General features: G+C 50.5%; 1 protein-coding gene across 1 annotated transcript in view; it reads right to left on the minus strand.

The window, feature by feature from the left end:
- The window catches only part of Tmc7 (transmembrane channel like 7), a 49,368-nt gene extending 37,533 nt beyond the window's left edge, over positions 1–11,835 (minus strand). The window contains exon 1 of the mRNA XM_021167895.2: positions 11,697–11,835. Coding sequence (XP_021023554.1) covers positions 11,697–11,760 — 64 coding nt within the window. The 5' untranslated portion in view covers positions 11,761–11,835. The remainder of the gene's footprint in view (positions 1–11,696) is intronic.
- Between the last annotated feature and the right edge of the window lie 2,222 nt (positions 11,836–14,057).

Below are 14,057 nucleotides of genomic sequence, written 5' to 3' on the forward strand. Positions count from 1 at the left end.
TACCACTGTCTCTACAAGATACCATGGCTATGGTCCAAGCTAGGTATACTTCCCACAAGGAAGGTGTAGTCTTGGTTGGTTTTTGCCAACTTGACATAAACCTAGACATTTATGAGAAGAGAGAATCTCTTTTTAAAAAGTTTAGATTTATTTATTTCTGTGTATGAGTTTTTTGTTTGTATGCATGTCTGTATACCATTTGGTACCCTGAGAGGTTAAAGAGGGAATCTCCATCAGATTGGCCTGTAGGCAAGTGTGTGGGGCATTTTCTTGATTGATGAATGATGTAGGAGGGCCTTGCTCATTGTGAGTGGGGCTACCCCTGGCAAGTGATCCTGGTCCTGGGGTGTGTAAGAAACCAGGCTGAGGGCTGGAGAGATGGCTCAGAGGTTAAGAGCACNGACTGCTCTNCCNAAGGTCCTGAGTTCAAATCCCAGCAACCACATGGTGGCTCACAACCATCCGTAATGAGATCCGACGCCCTCTTCTGGTGTGTCTGAAGACAGCTACAGTGTACTTAGATATAATAATAAATAAATCTTAAAAGAAAGAAAGAAAGAAAGAAAGAAAGAAAGAAAGAAAGAAAGAAAGAAAGAAAGAAACCAGGCTGAGCAAACCACATGAAGCAAGCCAGTAAGCCGCACTCCTCCATGGCCTCTGCTTCAGTTCCTGCCTTCTTCAGGTCCCTGCCTGGAGTTCCCACCCTGACTTCCCTCAGTGATGGACTATAACCTGGAGATATAAGCCAAAATAAACCCTTTCCTTCCCAAGCTGATTTTGCTCTCCATTCTTCTCATCAACAGAAACCCGACAGGAGGGAAAGTATCTGGGATTGTAAAGCAAGCGAGGTGTGACTGAGGAAAGACAGTTTTCATTTAGTCACATGTCCAAAGCGACCTGTGGCTGATGCTATAAGGAATATTGTGGAACAGCCTTCTTCCTGGATCCCAGAGCCAAGGGAAGTGTGGAGAAGCCTGCCAGACGCCTGGATAGCAGGTTAGTAGGACCAACCTGAGTCATATCAGCTGGTGTCAGAGCCAGGACAGGAGCGCAGGTGGGCTACACCCCACATCTTACAACCGGATGAGCAAACTGCCCTCAGGAGCAGGTGACTAACTTGTTAATCAACGTTACCACTGGGCCAAGTGCCTGTATTACCTAGCTGTCAAGCTAGAGGAGAGTCCAATGTGCTGGTTATGGGCTAGTTCCTGTGAGTCTGTGTGCCTAATGATGAGCAAGACACGCAGGGCAGAGTCCTGCCTCCCTGGCCACCTGCCTGGTGCTGAAGCCCAGCTCCTCCTACTACCGGTGTGGGCAAGCAAGCGTCCTGACCACCTTGTACCTTAACGGGAACAGCTGTCCTGAAATTAGTCGGCTCCCATATGTAAAGTGTTTAAACAAGAGCCAGAGGAAAACTCACGTGTCTCAAATCCCTGCTGCCCACATAGCAGGAAAAATCCCCAAGTGACAGCCACAACTGTGTTCTAACAAAAGCTTATTCACAAAAACAGGTGGCAGCTAATGTGGTGAGACCCGAGTGGAAGCTGGGACTTACTCTTCATTGATAAGTTTACTGTGTGAGCCCATCTGGAACGGGCAGGGGAGATGTCTTCTTGGCAGGGGCCAGGCTAGTCCTTAGTGGACTGTCTTCTCTCTACCAAGACCGCTTCAAATGATTCAGAAGACAGAGGCTGAGGCAGGAGGACTGAGAATCTGAAGCCAGTCTGGGTGAGGCCCTCTCTCAAATACAAACAAATAGGGCTGCAGTAATGGCTCTGTTGGTAAACTGCTTGCCTTGCAAGCACAGGGACCGGAGTTCAATCCCCAGGAACCTCATGGAAAAGCTGGGCATAGGAGCATGGGTTTATAATCCAAGCACTGGGAAGGAGGGAGCAGGCGGACCCCTGGAGCCAGCCTTTAGCCTGCTTGCTTTGAAAAAAAAAAAGTTTAAAAAGGATAGCACCTGAGAACATTACCCAAGGTTAACTTCTAGCCTCCATGTGCATGTGCACCTGCACATACGCACACACACACACACACACGCACACCACGTAAACAAACAAACAAGTGATGTCCAGTGTTACTGGACACAACGTAGGCAGCCTCTGGGAACACGCACACAGTGCAGAAGCATACGTCACAATTGTGGAAAGCTTTTACACTGGATCCCGGTGGGTCTCGCAGTGGCTGGATCACAGCACGTCTTCTCAAGCCTTATCCTCCTCTGCAGCTAAGATAAAAACTCTGCCCCAAAGTGAGTCAGGGCTTGAGCCACGAGGGAAAAACCTCAGGACATGCACACGCCACGGCATGGCGGTGGTCTGGCACCTAACAAACGTCCCTCAGACGGACACGTGGAAAAGTGACCTTGGGAATTTCTCTGCTCCTGGGTGGCCACAGTGCACCACTCCGGATTTCATCAATGGATTTGTCATAAAATACAATAGCGGCTGGCTCTTCACCGGCAGGTGAACTCTGCACAGCACTGTGGCAGTTCACAGGGCCTGACAGGCTAAGCTTGGGTGAGGCTGGGCCTGCTCCTGGACGCAGGTCGGATACAACACTGCCTAGCAGGATGTCACTGGAGGTCAGAAAGGAGTTGGGGTTCCACAGTCTCTTTGGTGGATACCCCCCATTAAGTTCCACCTCTTTTTCTTTTTTCTTGATTTTTCCAGACAGGATCTCAAGTAACTCCAGCTGGTCTCAATACTTAGCAGGGGTCGGTCTTGAACTTCAATCCTCCAGGCTCCATCCCCCTAACTGCTAGGATTACAGGTGTGGAGCACCACGTCTATCCCTTTCCAATACCAGTCCCCTGTGGACTAAGGTTCCAACACATAGATCCGCCTGGGATAAGCCACCACACGTGGCTTGTCAAGTAACTTCTCTGTGCCTCAGTTTCTACAGAGGTGAAACAAATAATCCTGCCCTGGTTTGCTTTCTGTTGCTGTGATAAATACCAGGATCAAAAGCTACTTAAGTAGGGAAGGGCTTACAGGGTAGGCTTTATCTAGGCCGCATGCTATAAGCATATGCCTCGGGATGGAGTGCTGGGCTCTCTCACATCAATTACCAGTCTAGATCATCTCCCTCAGACACAGCCACAGGCCAATCTGATACACACAGTCTCTCAGCCAAGGCTCCTTCTTCCCACGTAACCCAAGTTGTCAAGTTGACAAAGAAAACTACCAGGACAAACCCTTACATCACTGAGTTTCTGAAAGAGCTGGAGAAAGTTACATTGCAGACTCCACAGGCAAATGCAGACCCGGACCTGTAGAGTCTGCACCAACAGGCTCTGACTTGCCTGAACCTGGGCCACCCTGCTCCTCTAAGATCTCCCCAAGGCCTCTTCAAACACATTTTACTCTGGGCAGCCAGGGGCTGGGTCCTTTAGATCCTCAGGGACCTTAAACCCAGGTGCAGCAGGATCTTGGTATCCACCACAGAAAAGACTCAAAAGCAGTCAAGAGTGAAGCAAAGTCGTCGAGGCTCCTGACTGGAAAGACAGACTTGAAGGGAGTCCAGTGCAGGGGGAAGAGGATTGCCCTGCCCCCACATCAGCAGTCACCATGGATACAATTCGGGGAGCTTCCAAGTTTAGATGTTAGAGGAAGCCCACGCCTGGCCTGGAGACTTATCACAGAGCTGTGTCCCTAGATAGATAGGTGTAGGTTACCATTTTTGGAAGGGCACACTGGAAGAAATAAAATACGACTACAAAACGAAGAGGTTCTTGCTCTCTTCCTTGGGTCACAGGATGCTGGACTTAGAGCCTCATTCAGTAGCCAGAGTTTTTGTTTTTGTTTTGTTTTGTTTTCATAATAATTCGTTTTTGTTTTATGTGTATTGGTGTTTGGCTTGCACGTATGTCTGTGTGGGATCCCCTGTAACTGGAGTCACAGGGAGTGCTGAGCTGCCACGTGGGTGCTGAACATGGAACCTCTGCAAGCACAGCCAGTGCTCCTAACCACTGGGCCACCTCTCCAGCCCCCAAGTAGCCACCACATATATGGGACTTCTCAGAAAGGAGAGGGCAGGGCTGGTGAAAGGGCTCAGCAGGTAAGAGCACTGACTGCTCTTCCCAAGGTCCTGAGTTCAAATCCCAGCAACCACATGGTGGCTCACAACCATTCATAATGAGATCTGGTGCCCTCTTTTTCTGGTGCGTCTAAAGACAGCTACAGTGTACTTACTTATAATAGTAAATGAATTCCTTAAAAAACAAACAAACAAACAAACAAAAACATAAGAATTTTAAAAGACAGAAAGGAGAAGGCAGTGCTATAGACTTGGAGGTCAGCCAGTAAGCCAGTGATGGACAGAAATCAGAACCAGGCGTGCGTGTGTGTGTGTGTGTGTGTGTGTGTGTGTGTGTGTGNGAGAGAGAGAGAGAGAGAGAGAGAGAGAAAGAGAGAGAGAGTGTGTGTGTATGTGTGTTGTGTGTGAGTGTGCATGTGAGTGTGTGAGTATGCATGTGATTGTGTGTGTGAGTGTGTGTGTGAGAGAGAATGTGTGTTGTGTGTGAATGTGTGTGTGTGCGTGTGTGAGTGTGCATGTGAGAGTGTGTGTTGTGTGTGAGTGTGCATGTGAGTGTGTGAGTGTGCATGTGAGTGTGTGAGTGTGTGTGTGTGGTGGGGGAGGATCCTTCCTTCCTCTCTCCTCCCTCCCACTCTCCCTACTCTTTGTTCCAGACAGAGTCTCTACACAGACAGGATGGCCTAAAGCCTTAGAACTCCTCCTTCAACCCCCTGCTGACTGGCCACCCATACCTTGCTTGGTTCTTCATTTATTTTGTTTAAGTTTGGTTTCTAAAATTACATTTCCCTGTGTGTGTAGGGGGTGTACCAGGAAGCACAGGCGTGTGGAGGGAAGAAGACCACTGTGGAGCTCAGCAGACAACTTTTGAGAGTCCTCCCCTTCCTCCATGTGGACTAGAGATCAAACCCTGGTCACCCACCAGGCTTGGCAGACAAGCACCTTAGCTCTCCTGTCCTCTGCCCTTCTGGTCCCCTCTCTGAAGGTCCCTTCCCTTTGTGTTGCCAGCAAAGGCTCCAAACATTCTTTATATCCCCCTGCCTCAGCTTAGAGTCACTTCAGAGGCCCTACCCCATCTGGGCTGGTAATGTCACACACACATACACACATGGACACACACACACACACATATAGACATACACACACAGACACACACCACCTCCACCTTTGTGCTACTTCTTTCCCAGCGGCTGGACTCCCTTGGATTTTCTCTGCTTCCTTCTCTTCACTGCATCCTTCCCAGTGCCTGACTTGGAGCTCAATGCCCTGTCTCCTGCAGGCTGGCTCCCTGGGGACCAGTCCAAGGGCCTGCTGGTTAGAGCTGGCTTGCCTCCCTCCTCCTCCTCCTTCTGGGAGAGTACCTCAAGTACACAGCCCAGTTTGACTGGGTGGTCCCAAGCCCAAATTCTCTCCTTGGGAGAGGCATCGGCTTGCAACCAAGTCACAGCCCTGCAAAGCTATTTCCCCCTTTTATCCCTTCAGACCTCTCACTTCCTGAAAAAACAAAGAAAGCCACCTCTGAGCTGGGTCCCTGTTGCTGGGCAGAGCTGGGCTCCCCCAGACAGAGCTGCAAAAATAGCTGTCCCCAAGAGAACCTGACTGAAAAAAAAGGCTCAAGTGATCTCCAGCCTAGTCCAGAACATTCTACCCTCCTCAGAGGCCTAGAAGGGTGATTCGGTGGGTCACTCCCCAGATGAAGGGCTAAGCAGATAAAGGAAGACATAAATAGCTATATGTCTTTGTATCTATTGTGGTGGAGTATGCTTGACTCAAACAGATGTGAAGAACAGTTTTAAGGTCATGCACATGCCTGGTGGTGTATCGGCAGAGGTCCAGGCACAATGGGCCTGTCACAATCCCTATGCTGTTAGGGTTACAAAGACCAAACAAAAGTACCCACAGTGTTGTCAGGGCTCTGGGACAATATCCCAAAATATGCTTCAGACTCTCATGTCCCAGCTCCTAGGTAAGACAGACACACAGAAATTCTCTTGCCCAAGGGCAGTCATGAAGACTAGACTCCACTGTCCCTAAGACAGAAGAAATTCTCCACCTTTGTTTGATGGGTGTTGATAGAGATTTCAAGAGGGAACCTTCCAGGGGATGCCTGAGAAGCTGGGTGCCCTGCCTGGCTCACCCACAGCTCACACACAGCCATGATGTGCCTTGCGGTTCTCCAGGGCTGTGTGGCTTCACCACCCAAGCAGCATGTCACCCTGGACCTTTGAGTCTTCAAGTGTATAAAAAGCTCTGATGTAGCCAGGCAAAGTACACAGCTCAAATGCCAGCACTGAGGAACTGAGGCAGAAGGGTGGTGGGGGCAAGGCTAGACAGGGCTACACTCTAAGACTCAAAATAAAGTTAAAACATTAGGAAAAAAAAAAGGGTTGGGGGAGGACAAGGTTTTCCAACAAGAAAGCTGTGCACATGAAGGGCTGAACAACTCTACTCACAGGGGCCTGATGTCCACGAGTGGATGTGTACACACACAGCATGTGACCTACAAACAATGGAGCATTAGTCACCTATGAAAAGGGACGGAGTACTGTGTCATTTGACCCTGGATGAACTCCAATGATGAGCCGAGAGGAAGCCATTAAGTCCTCAAATCAGTGCCTCGATAGGAGATCCACAGACAGGTAGAAGTGGACTGTTTGCAGAAAGCTGAGGAGGGGGAGGGACTACTGAATGAGGGCGGGGCCTCTTTGGGTGATGCAGATGTGCTGAAATGAGTGAGACCCAGACAGACCATCTCTTGATGCAGAAGAAACTAGTTACATTGGTGCAGTGAGGGATTTACTAATTAACCTGCTAAGGAAATACTAAGGTTACACAAAGTAGAATTTAGCTGAAGGAGATCTCCAATATCGGCAGTACACTAACCAGGCTTGCTAGAAACTGCAGGAAGAAGAATGTTGTACCATAATTGAAGTTTAGGGTTTCCAGAGAAAGTTTCCGCTAATGCTGGTTCACCAAGATTGACCTCCAATTAGGTTTCATTGCCATAACAAAGGGAGACAGCCCTGACTAACAACCAGCCTTTAGGCTACTCCCACATCAAAGAACAAGCCCCCAAGGGGCAGCTCAAGGGCACAGCAGGTTTGAAGCCATCACCAAGTCCTGGTCTGCTTTTAAATCAGGAGAAGCACAGTCCTGCCAGGTGGACAAGAGGGACCTGGGTAACAAACATTCAAAATGAACACCAGGTGTTAAGAAATAATTCCAATAACACCTTTACCCTGTAAATCTCCCATCTGCCCCAGTGGCCAGACTTGCAGTCTCCTGTCTTGTTTAAATTGTTCAGAGTGTGACCTGGACTGGAATGGAGAGGTTTAAGGATGATAGCAGAGGTGAAAAGCACTTGTCTAAAGTGGCTATGTTAGTAAAACCTGTTCCAGCCAGCTCCTCTTTGGACACAAAGAGGGGATGCGAGTTATCATTAAGGTGTTTTCTCCGCAATCTCCTGAGTGTGCAGAGTGGGTTCTCACTGGGGATGAGGGGGAGCAAGCACAGTGGGTTCTCACTGGGGGGGGAGGAGCAGGCAGAGTGGGTTCTCACTGGGGATGAGGGGGAGCAGGCAGAGTGGGTTCTCACTGGGGATGAGGGGGAGCAAGCAGAATGGGTTCTCACTGGGGATGAGGAGGAGCAGGCAGAATAAATTCTCACNGGGTTCTCACTGGGGATGAGGGGGAGCAAGCAGAATGGGTTCTCACTGGGGATGAGGAGGAGCAGGCAGAATAAATTCTCACTGGGGATGAGGGGGAGCAAGCAGAGTGGGTTCTCACTGGGGATGAGGGGGAGCAGGCAGAGTGAATTCTCACTGGGGATGGGGGGAGCATGCAGAGTGGGTTCTCACTGGGGGAGAGGAGCCGGCAGAGTGGGTTCTCACTGGGGGGGAGGAGCAGACAGAGTGGGTTCTCACTGGGGATGAGGGAGAGCAAGCAGAGTGGGTTCTCACTGGGGATGAGGGGGAGCAAGCAGAGTGGGTTCTCACTGGGGGTGGGGGGAGGAGCAGGCAGAGCAGATTCTTACTGGCCATGAGGGGGAGCAGGCAGAGTGGGTACTGGGGATGAGGGGGAGCAGGCAGAGTGGGTACTGGGGATGAGGGAGAGCAGGCAGAGTGGGTTCTCATGGGGGGGCATGATTTGCATCATTCCACCCTGATGAACAACAGCTGAACCTGTCTGAATCACACCTCCATGAAGTAAAGAGAAGAGGAGGGAGGAAGGAGACAACATGGGGTGAGAGGGCATGTTAGAGGCGTACACTCTCAGTCTCACACAGAGGAGCACATGAGCACAGTAGCCTGGCAAGATGAGTCTTCTGTGAAAAGGGGGCACACCACACAGGAAGTTCACTGCGTGTCCATTCTAACACAGGCGGTGGTGATTCAGTGTCTTCCCCCATCCCCACCCCACCCCCATTCCATCCTCCCAGCCCCCATTGTCTGGGATGGGACCTCAAAGTTTTTCATGACTGCCTAGTTTTCAGGGAGTCAGTGCAAAGGAAATGAAGGGCAATAGAGGTCACTTAAATTCTGATAACGTGGCAGGACGTGGTGGCACACACCGAAGGCAGGGGTCTTCTGTGAGTTCAAGGCCAGCCTGGTCTACATAGTGAGTTCCAGGACGGCCAAGGACTACATACTGAGACCCTTCTCAACCAAAAGAACACACACAAAACAAACAAAATAATAAATTTTGATAACACAGCAGGACCTTTGTATAAACAAGTTTTAACCAGTTGGAGGGAAATGAGGACATTTGCATGAATGTTTCAGAGCGGGAAAGAGAAATATTTTGATTTCTTGTCACAAACAAAAGTTTTACAGTGCTCGAGAGAAAAGAATATTAAATGATCCTTGCAGGAGAGAAGGAGGAGAGGAGAGACGGAAGAGAGGAAGGGAAAGAGAGTGGGAGGGAAGTCTGGAACTGAGGCGAGAGGGGGAGGCCAGCTACCTGTCAGCAGAGACCTGGTGAACGGAGCTTCCCTGTGTGCCTCTAGGAGGTGTGGCCACGACTGCAGGGAAGGAAGGCTGGGTGGCTGTGGCGGGTGGAGGCTTTGCTGGAGCCCTCCTCCTCTCCAGCAGGCTGGACAGGGCCTTGGGTTGTACTCCAGTCAGAATCTCCTCCTTATAAATATGGAGATGAAGCCTCAAGAAAGGCGATTTGCATAAACTTGCATGAGTCCAGCTCTGAGAAACAGGGTTGAGCCAAGCGCATTTGTCCCCAAAGCCCGGCTAAGGGGGAGAGGCTCAGCGATCAAGTGCCTGCTAAGCCCGTGTGAGGGCTGGAGTTCTACTCCAGGGCTGCACACACACAATAAAGAAGGAATCAGCAAGATGTGCAAGGACACACCTGCCATGCCAGTACTCGGGGAACACAGGCAGGAAGGCCATGAGTTCAAGCTCAGCCTGGGCTACTTGGTGAATCCCAGGGAAAGCCTGAGCTACAAAACAAACTATGGGGGGGGGAATCCCTCCCCCTCAGGAGAGTACATAGAGGGGACAGAGTCCAGCCTGGGAGAGGCAATCAAAGAGGACTTCTGGGAAGAAGTGACACTGAAGGAAGAGATATATGTACCTTATAAGGAAGGTTATGGTCCCCAAGGTGGATGGACAGGCTGGAGTGTCCATCAGGTGGGCCTGGGAGGAACGGGAATTAAAACAGGAACCAGTGGAGAGGGACTAACATGCAAACACTATCATCAGAGTGTGCCAGACACTGAGGCCACCTTCCAGGAGCCCCATAGCACAAGAGTACAGCCATAAATGTCAACACTTAAATTTTCTTAACACTGGCCCCACAATGGCCCCAGAGAGCTACACTCCCAATGTCTGGGTGCTCACACTGGGCAAGGTGACCCATGATGACCAAGGAGCTGCTGCAGAAATCTGGCATGGACGTCAAGACTGAACCCCAGAACACAATAGCTTCCAGCCTGCTCTCTTGGAGTCATCTGCTCTGGGGAGGATATGAGCCATGTGGAGGGGAAGCCAAAACCAGCCTGAGAAGGCAGAGTAGGCCGGTTGATCAAGCCATGGTGGGAAGGACCCTCCAGGGCCAGTCAAAGATGCAGGCAACTGCAAAGCCAGGTTCCCCTTGACTACAGCCTTACAGTGATAGACTCAGGGAGCAGAGACCCCAGAGGGTTCACTCCTGACTGCGCACACCATGGTCTAGCACAGGACTGTTGCTCGGCTACAGATCACCATGCTGCTGTGGGGTCCGTTTTCAAAGAGGTCCTACCTCATGCTGCTAGATTAGGAAGTCAGAAAACAGCATCTGTGTGGGGGCAGACACTATGCACCTGTGTTCCAGGGCACCCAGAGAGGTCAAATTATGAGATGAAGGCCAGCCTGGCCAGCATCAGGAGGCAGAGGCAGGACTCCACGGCTGGCCCAGATTGCAGAGGGTTAGTTTCCAAAAAACAAAAACAAAAACAAACAAAAACCCAAGACAACAACTTTAAAATGTAAAAGGAACTGGGGAATGTAGTTCCGAGGGAGAGCTCTTGTCCTGCTTGTGTGAGGCTCTGAGACCTACCCTGGGAGTTTCAAAACAAACAAAACCTTGCAGATAACCAAGGGGGGTGGGGAGATGGCTCAGTTATAGGGGCCCAGGGGTTGCTTAGAGTGGCCCTTCAACTCTCAGCAAAGACCCAAAGTGAGACCGAGCATGCTGAAACAAGAGGAAGAGCCATGGGAGCCACCCAGAAAGATACTGGGTTTTCACAGTGCTGCATGGGACCCTGGAGTGGCTGGAAAACGCTACAGGAGCCACGCCCCCAGCCCCTCACTGGGGGATTCCAGGCCCCTGGCTGTTATCAAAGGGCTGAAACAAGCTGACATCAGCAGAGCTGGAGCTGAGCAAGAAGGGGGGAAACCCTACCATAGAGCTTCGCCTGATTTTTTTTTTCCCCTTGCTTCCAGAGCTTTATCCCAGGACTGGGTCTTTCTTCTGGAGGCTGAAGAGCCCAATGCCCTCTCTCTGAGCTTTGCCTTCGTAGATCCAATCTCACTGAAACTCATACTGCAGATAAGTTTGTTAGTTCTGGCTCAAGACAAAAACAAAATAAATTCAAAGTACAAGGAAGCCTGCTCCAGGGGGTTGGCAGCTCTACTATATCTATTGGGCGGCGTCTTTACACATTTCTGTAAAATCTCAGGAAGCTGTATAATTGGCTGTATATTTAACACAACTAGAAAGAAAATTTTCCTGTGCTAAGTAGGCTGCCATCCACTGTTGCCTCGCTATAATCGGGGCTGTGCTGGGCATTTGTTAATATTTCACTGTTATTCAGTCAATCTGAGGCTCAGAGAGGGCAAGTCACTTGGCAAAATTCACACAGCAATAAAGACCAGAGACAGAATGGCTTCCAGTGGGTTTAAAGGGAATATCTAGGGGCCAGCCGCTGGGGCGGGCAGATTGTCACAATCTCTTCACATAATAAGATACAGTGGCGATCTAGAGGCTGGCCTGGGTCCGTGAATCGCCGCGTGGAAAGTGGGGAACTGCCTCTCCAGCTCGGTAGGCAGGGCAAGGGGAGCCTCCTCGCCGGGCATGTCCGCTGCCCACGGCTTTCCCCGCAGCGGTGTCCCGCGGAGGACCAGGACGGCCACCCTGCCGCCCCGCACGCCTGGTCCCGCCGCGACCTACCTGGGTGTACGGCCCGCTGCCGGCTGGACCCGTGGCCCGGGTCGCCCGCGCTACCCTCGCTCATCACGGCTCGGCGAGGACCCTCCAGCCGCCTGGACCCGCGGCCCCGCCTCGTCGGGTTCCAGATGACGTCACAGAGGCGGGCAGGGCCGTTCCCACGGGCGCGGGGTGGGGACCGGCTACCTCCAGGAGCCTCTCCCTCGCCTTGGTCCCTCCCTCCCCTTTCCTACTCTCCCAGTGCGCTCTCCCCCTCCTTCTCCCCCCCCTCCCCTTTCTCTTTCTCTCCCTCCCTCTCTTCTGGTACTCTGAGACCCAGGTTGGCCTTGAGTTCCTAATCTCCTGCCTCCACCTCCTAAGTGCTTGGATTACAAGTCCCACTTGTAAATTGTCACTTGGTAGCAAGTGTGGAACGGAAAGGGAAAGTGTGGAATGTTGCCCTTTGGGTTCGTGTGTGTGTGTGTGTGTGTGTGTGTGTGTGTGTGGACACATGCATATCTAAGACAGTCAATATGTACCTTACACACTATATATCAATGTATGTGTGTGTAGATGGCTGTCTAGAGGGTGCAGTCAACTTGCATGGTTACTGGAGGGAAGGGCAGGTGGGTGGGGGAGGATTTGCTACAATATGTTCTTCCTAGAAATGTTCTAATTCACCAACACCCCATACATATATATACATGTACAGCTAAAACATAAAATTAAAGTAATGAACGGGGCCAGTAAGATGAATCAGCAGGTAAAGGTGTTTGCCACCAAGCCTGGCAGCCTGAGTTCTAGCTTCAGAATCCATATGGTAGAAGGAGAAGATGGGCTCCCACAGATGTCCCCTGCATGCATACAGGCACAAAAGAAATACGAATAAATGAAATTTGGAAAATATTCGTTTAAAGAAGAAAGTGGGACTTTAGTGATGCTTCATTGGTTAAGAGCATTTCCTGCTCTTCCAGAGGTTTGGGGTTCCATCCCCAACACCCACAACCACCCTGAATGCCAGCTCCAGGGAACTCTCTTCCGACCTCCACAGGCACCTGACACACACAGCACGTGCAAACACACATACACATAAATAAAAAGTTAAAAAGAAGAACTTGGGAGACAGATGGATCTGTAAATGTGAGCCAGCCTGATCTACATAGCAAGTTCCAGGCCAGCCAGGGCGACATAGTGATATCCTGTCTGGAAGGAGGAGAAGGAACAAGGAGGAATTGGGAATTGATGGATGGAATGGCTGTCCCACCTTCTCAGGAGGCTGAAGCAGGAAGATTGAGCCCAAGAACTCAAGGCCAGCCTTGACAACACAGGAACCTCAACAAAGAAAGAAGAAAGTGGATCGGAGGAGGGCCAGGGACAAGCAGGTGGCGACAGGGCAGAGCAAGACTGCTATTTTGAGAATTACTAAAAGGCTCAGACGCCAGCTGGCACTGGAGACCTTTATTGGTGGCAGTGCAGGCAGCCAAGCAGGATCACCACATCTGTTTGAAGGTCACGTGGCTTCCCAGCGTCCCTCCCTGTGCTCTTCACCCTTCGCATTTTCCTACACTGTGCCCTCATCCTCCCTTGTCAGTTAGATAGTGTCTGCTGACCTCTGGCTGTTTACACAGTTTCTGTCCTTTTAGTTTCTCTGGCTTACTGAATGACTAATACAGGATATTAACATTGATTTAAAAAGAATATTGCCAGCCATCATGACTCGGGCTTGGAACTCCAGAGCTCTAGAGACAGAGGAGGCAGCACTATTATGAGTTCAAGTCCAGCCTGGGCTATATAGCAAAACCTGACTCAAAACAAATAAATAAGAAAACTGAACTAGAATGTAAAGACTATGACCCAATGGTAGTGAGGAGTGTTCCAGCAGGCACCAGCTTACTCCTGTATGCGTTGCAGTCCATCTCCAGGGCCTGGGCTGTTTCTCCCCAAACAGAAACACTTCCTACAGTTTTCCTTCATCTTCCAACCCACTTCCACATTTCCATCTCATTATTTCCAGCTAATTTTCATTTATGATTATGGATGTTTGTGTCTGTGCACCATGTGTGTGCCTGGTACCAGTGGAGACCAGAAGAGGGCATCATGTCCCCCGGAAATGGAGTTGCAGGCAGTTGTGAGCTTCCATGTGGGTGCTGGGACCAAAACCAGGGTCTCAGGAAGAAAGCCAGTGCTTGCAACTGTTCAGTCATTTCTCCAGACCCTCGAAGTGTTGTGTTGTTGTTGTTGTTGCTGTTGTTGTTGTTGTTAGGGTCTCATCAGCCCAGGCTGTCCATGAGCTCATTTTACAGCCAAGGGTGTCCTTGAACTCCCCCCCCTCCCAAGTGCTGGGATTGCAAATGTGTGCTACCATGCCCAACTTCACTGTCAACT

The sequence above is a fragment of the Mus caroli genome, chromosome 7 (genome assembly GCF_900094665.2).
Source record: "Mus caroli chromosome 7, CAROLI_EIJ_v1.1, whole genome shotgun sequence".
NCBI classification, from domain to species: domain Eukaryota; kingdom Metazoa; phylum Chordata; class Mammalia; order Rodentia; family Muridae; genus Mus; species Mus caroli.